Source organism: Pavona decussata, unplaced genomic scaffold, assembly GCF_977016875.1.
Source record: "Pavona decussata unplaced genomic scaffold, jaPavDecu1.1 SCAFFOLD_619, whole genome shotgun sequence".
Taxonomy (NCBI): Eukaryota; Metazoa; Cnidaria; class Anthozoa; order Scleractinia; family Agariciidae; genus Pavona; species Pavona decussata.
Genome location: NW_028145867.1, coordinates 99,821 through 105,398, shown reverse-complemented (window position 1 = coordinate 105,398; position 5,578 = coordinate 99,821). Strand labels below are relative to the sequence as shown.

The following is a 5,578-nucleotide window of genomic DNA, read 5'->3' as shown; positions in this document are numbered from 1 at the left end:
TCATGGTTTTCGACGCCATACGCTTGACGAGTAGGCAAACAGGCGTGAAAAAACAGTGTTTGTATGGAAATCCGATGTCAAATAATTTTCATAAAACACCGCTTCTGAAAAATTCATGAATTGGAAACTTTTGGCACTAGGAGAAGGATTTTAAGAAAAAAATTGGAGGGATGTAGCTGGGCCAGAAAGCGTCCAGTCGCGTTTTGAATTTTCCATACATTTCCCTGTATTTTTTCCCGCGAACTATTTTTAGTAGCAGTTCACGGCTGGTTCGCTATACAGAGAAATGTATGAAAAGTTCAAAACACGACTGGAAAGTTTCTGGCCCAGCTACATCCCTCAAATTTTTTTCTTAAAATCGTTTTCCTAGTGCCAAAAGTTTCCAATTCATGAATTTTTCAGAAGCGATATTTTATGAAAATTATTTGACATCGGATTTCCATACAAACACTGTTATTTGAGACGTGTTTGCCTACTCGTCAAAATGGCGTCGAAAACCGTGATAAGGCCTATTGTAAATTTGTGCTTCAGTCACGTGATGTTTTTTCCGGCCAGTTTTATTGGTTTCGTTTCTTGTTAGGTCCTCAACCCAAACATGGAAAAGAATTCAAAAAATCATTTCCAGAGGTTTAGTATATCAATACTTTTGGCTTTATTAGAACGTCAACCACCTTGCACCGCATAGTAAACTTATTGTGTTAAGCATATGCACGTGTAACGTAGAGTTCACTATCTATTTCCTCTAGAAAACTGAAACATGGCGTGATGTCTACAAGCCACTTTCGAACGGCTTTACCAATCATAGCGCGCGTTTCAACTGCAATCAATAAATTATTTCAGTATCATAGCGATTACCGACATCTGTTGATATTTATACAAGACTCATCAAAAGCGACTTCACTTCATTCACTTTCAAGGTGAGGTGTCAGTCACTTCCGTTTCCCAAATGATCAAAATGTTTGGCCATGTTCTTGTTTGCTTGTTCTGTGTCCTACCGCTTTTGTTGCCGGCTACATCCTTCTTGTGCAGGAAAAACAACTGCGGTGACTGCGTAAATTCGCGTTTTGTTAAGTGCAGATGGTGTAAAAGAGATTCCAAATGTCACACGCCAGGCGCTATTGCAACAAACCCCTGCAAGTCAGCCGAAAATATTGTGCAGAAATCTCACTGTGGCAATGAATTTTCACACTACGATCCTGATCTATCGTACAAGATGTTGCTTCTGTCAGCAGTAGCATATGACCCAGTCCATCCCCAACAATGTCTCAACAACTCTCTACCATCGGCCGATTTTCAACTTCAAACTGTTGTCACAAAAGAATGTGACTTCCTTGGTGACAGTTGCGCTGGTTACGTGGCTGTTTCGCATGCCGTAAAAGCTATAGTGGTCGCCTTTCGCGGTTCTATTTCTCTGAGGCAGGTTCTGGCCGAAATTTTAGAGACTTCACTGGCTCCGAAGGAAACTTTTTTCGGAGGTAAAGTTCAAACCTACTGGGCAAAAGGCTTCGCGAAGTTATGGCCGAGCATGGGGCCGAAAGTGAAATCCGTCGTTTCAGCGAACCCTTCGTATCAGCTCTGGGTGACAGGGCATTCTTTGGGCGGTGCGATGGCGTCTTTGGCCAGTACATGGCTCGCTTATTACAACGTCGCTCCCCGTAAGAACATCATCCTGTACACGTTTGGAATGCCTCGTGTTGGTGACTACAGATATGCTCGGCAGCACGACCAACTGGTCAATAACAGCTGGAGGGTTGTTAATTACGATGACGCAGTCCCGCATTTTCCAATTGTGATGGGGATCCCTAATATGCTCTTTGGCCCGTACCACCACGGCGTGGAGGTGTTCTACAGCGAAAAGGCCGTTAGCGTGAATTCTGCTCACAAGGAATGTCATGGCAAACCGTTCAACGAAGATATCACTTGCAGTTTCTCGATAAAGAAGCTGTCCTTCGAACGACACAGCTGGTATTTCAGCATTCCGGTTGGAACGTTTTTTAAGACGAAATGCATAACTTAGTAAGACTCAATCGGAATTAAATAAGCTCAGGAACTGTCACTATTACCGTTAATAAGCTTCAATGTTAACATCGTTTAATTTTTACTTAGAAATAATTTGGTTATTGTTTTATAATACCTATTTAAAGCAGTGGAGCATGAAAGTGAACATCTGATAGCGCAAACTGCTGCGGAAGTCAAATACTCATTGTGTTATTATATAAGATTTATTATAAGGGGCGTTTTAAATTAAGTGTTGTTAAACGCAAACCTAAATCTTTTTTTGTATTTAAGTAATCACTTAAGGTTAATACACAACGAACCAATCAGGACTCGAAGCTTATAGAGGCATAGGATTGTTTTCCGTGCGCAAATATAGGCGTGAGAACAAGAGTCGATAAACTCCTCAGAAAAGCAAATGTAAACAGAAAGATACAACGTTTTGAATTTCTATTCAGATTATAAATCAAGCGCCCGCTTTACCATTTTTCCTTCATTCTTCCTAACCCAATAAGGGAGCCAAAACCCTAACTTCGTACCCAGATCTTCCACGGACACGACATTCCCGAACCGAGTAAGATCTGGGTACGAGATTACCAAAACCCTAAATACCCGTAACCTTAGGTAAACCCAAACCCTTTGGTATCCTTACTCAAAAGTATCTCAGGTACCCTTATCACAAATACAAAATACTGACGGCAGACTGATCCCAACGGCGGAGGTGACGAGCTTTATAGATATAACCAACAAAGGCTAGAATAACTGAAATATATTTGTTTTTGTTTTTTTTTTATTTTGCCCGATATTTCGGTTTGCAATACAAATCTTCCTCGCGGGCTGAACGAAAAAGAAAAGTGAGAAACATAAAAGGATCGTTACAAATGAAAATTTAAAATATAAAATGCGTGACAATGATTGGTTTTTTAGGACATGAGACAATAATAGCCGTGACGAAACACGGGAATGACATGTCCTTTCCTCCAGCTAGTCGACCGGCTGATCTGGTTACTAACCAGATCAACGAGAAGTAGCCGGTCGCAGGTGCAACAGGCCATTTCCGAGTTGCCTTTAATGACGTTCAAAGCATCTCCAAAATGGCCTATTCTTAGTATGTCGATACGTGACTACTTTGACTCCTACGCGTCATAAGCAGACTAACCTGGTTTTTGATTGGTCAAGCAATAGGAAAGCCAACATAATGACTTGTAATAAAAAGGTATCAAAATTCGATTTAAAACAAAAATAGGCAAAATAACTTCATGAGAAGTTGCACGTCAGTGGCAATTTTTTTCTATGGGATGTATAAATTGCTTGCGCCGGCATTTCATAAGAAGGACAAGTTCACGTTCTTGGATGGTGTTCAGCTGCGATTTCCCATTTCTTTACGATAGAGTGTGATTCCTTCTACCGAGCAAATTATTGTTTAGATTGTTAAACGGATTAAGAATGCTGCTATAGATTGAAAGCGTTGCAGCCAATGCATTCCCAAGAAGTCGTAGCATAGAATCATGGTTTTAACGTGGTAGCTAGTCCGGTTTGGTGAAAGTCCATTTGATCGCTGCGCTGCACACATAACGCAAACAGCTAGTTAAATTGCAAGGCTATATATCATAGAAGAAGAAGAAGAACCTTTATTGATTTATAACGCTCAAGGTATCCCCTTCAGATGGAAAAAGCTGTCTGTTATCAATGGGAGCCCTGAGCGCAACAATGTACTAAAACTACAATATACATATACATTAAACTAATACTGATAATAAAATATCATAGTTACTCAGCTAGCTCGATCATGTATCCTGCCGCAAAAAATTCTAGAAGCGTCTCTTCATGGAAACGTATATTGGCACAATGGCGATTGATTAGTCTTTGAAAAAAGTGCGAAACAAACACAATGCAAGCACTCTGATCTGGAATATTCTAACAAATTCTCACAAAATAACTGAATTCTAAAAAATAGGTGGCAGATCGCCCACGCATTTTGCAAGTCAGTTATGCAACAGAACGTAGATCACAACGGTAGTCAACATTACTGAGCTGACAAAACGGATTTTAAATTTCTTGGGTGGTGTTTTCGTGAAAATTACATTGTAAAGAAGCTAGGAAACAAAATTTCCCGAGATTTTATCCTTAGTTATTGGATAAATCTTTGCAAAATCACCTTTTCAGCAAACAATAGATTTAGGAAAGCGTTATTTCCAAGTTTTTTGATCTGGTTTTGTAGTCTCAGTAGTTCGTAGCACTTGTCAAAAAGATCTTCGCAACTGGTGTTTGAAATTTACTTCCAGTTGCTTAGTTCACTAGGAATTAAGCCAACGATTTAAAAATAGTGCAAATATTGCTAACTATTGCTAATATTGCCAGCAGATTTAGCTGTTTTGTTCTTGAAAGTTCTTGCGCGTATTAACATCTTTACGTTTCGCTTCCTTGTGCAAGAGAACCCACAAGTATTGGTTATTTTCACCTTAGCTTACTAGTACTGACGTGCTTAAGCTAGAGCCAAGTTGAAGCAGCGCTTTACCCTCGCCCCATCCCCTACAAAAAATAAAATACCAAAATTTGACATGAAGCAGACAATTCTGAAGGAAAGGATAACTTTACCGGAAATTTCACCGGTAGCCATGGTCTTGATCCGCCTTTGCCGCTCAGAGTTAGTCGTAAAGAAAATCACATTTTTCTTCGGCAAAATGTCAGCTCAAATTTTCGTGACATTGAAAAACCAAATCCTCTTGTTTTCAAAAGGGGCAAATATTTTGTAAAAAATGCGAAGAAAAAGGGTTACTGAGCTGGCGTTTTCGTAAAACCAACAACAGCAAGTAAATTCGGGGAATGAGTTTCCGTTTCGGCTGAGACTTTCTGCAGCTAGCTAAAGCACCCGAAAATATCAATCTCTATTAGCTCACACAAATATGTCTTTAACACAGGAGACAACATTTAAGTATTTTGCTTAAAAATGTTCTCGTTGGGTACAATTAACACTGATTAGTAAACTGATAAAGCCTTGACTGTATTTTTTTTTTTAGTGACAGTACAGATATGCTCGGTTAAGCGGCAGTTACCTCACGGTTAGATTACATACACTTACTATTCCCAACGACAACGGATTTACGTAAATATCTTTTGTTCAAATATGATAAAGTTTAAGAAAACAAGGTATGAAATCCCGTTAATGGTTTAATATGTGCACGTTAAGAATTTATCCAAATTTGCAGTGTTCATGGGAGCGTTTAAGTTCCGAAAGAGCCGTTCTTGTCAGATTCTTGCCTTTCGCTAATGTTAAAAGATCTTTTCTGGAGTTGCGTTTTTATAATAAAAATTAGCGACATTAGTTCACCTGCTACAGCCGAGTTAAAATTGAACACTTAAAAAGACTGTTCATCTCCGTTGCACGTAAATTGTATTGTTTCCCTTCTAGAGTTTTTATTGGACAGCTAAAAGGTCTGTTGTGACGCGAGCAAAAAAAAAAAAAGGGGTAGAATATTCCTAGGAAGAAAATTCGTTTTGTTTCTCTAGAATTTCTTTTTGTTTTATTCAGTACGAACTGTTCTTGCTGTCTGGTACGGTCAGAATCTGTGGAATTGACATG

The 5,578-nt window shown here is 39.2% G+C and overlaps 1 protein-coding gene across 1 annotated transcript; it reads left to right on the top strand.

Annotated features, from left to right (window-relative positions):
• The first annotated feature begins 630 nt into the window (after positions 1-630).
• On the top strand, positions 631-2,336 carry LOC146449147 (lipase ZK262.3-like). Its single transcript, XM_085101968.1, has one exon. The coding sequence runs from the start codon at positions 947-949 to the stop codon at positions 2,015-2,017; it is 1,071 nt and encodes a 356-aa protein (XP_084958094.1). The 5' UTR covers positions 631-946; the 3' UTR covers positions 2,018-2,336.
• Positions 2,337-5,578: the final 3,242 nt, after the last annotated feature.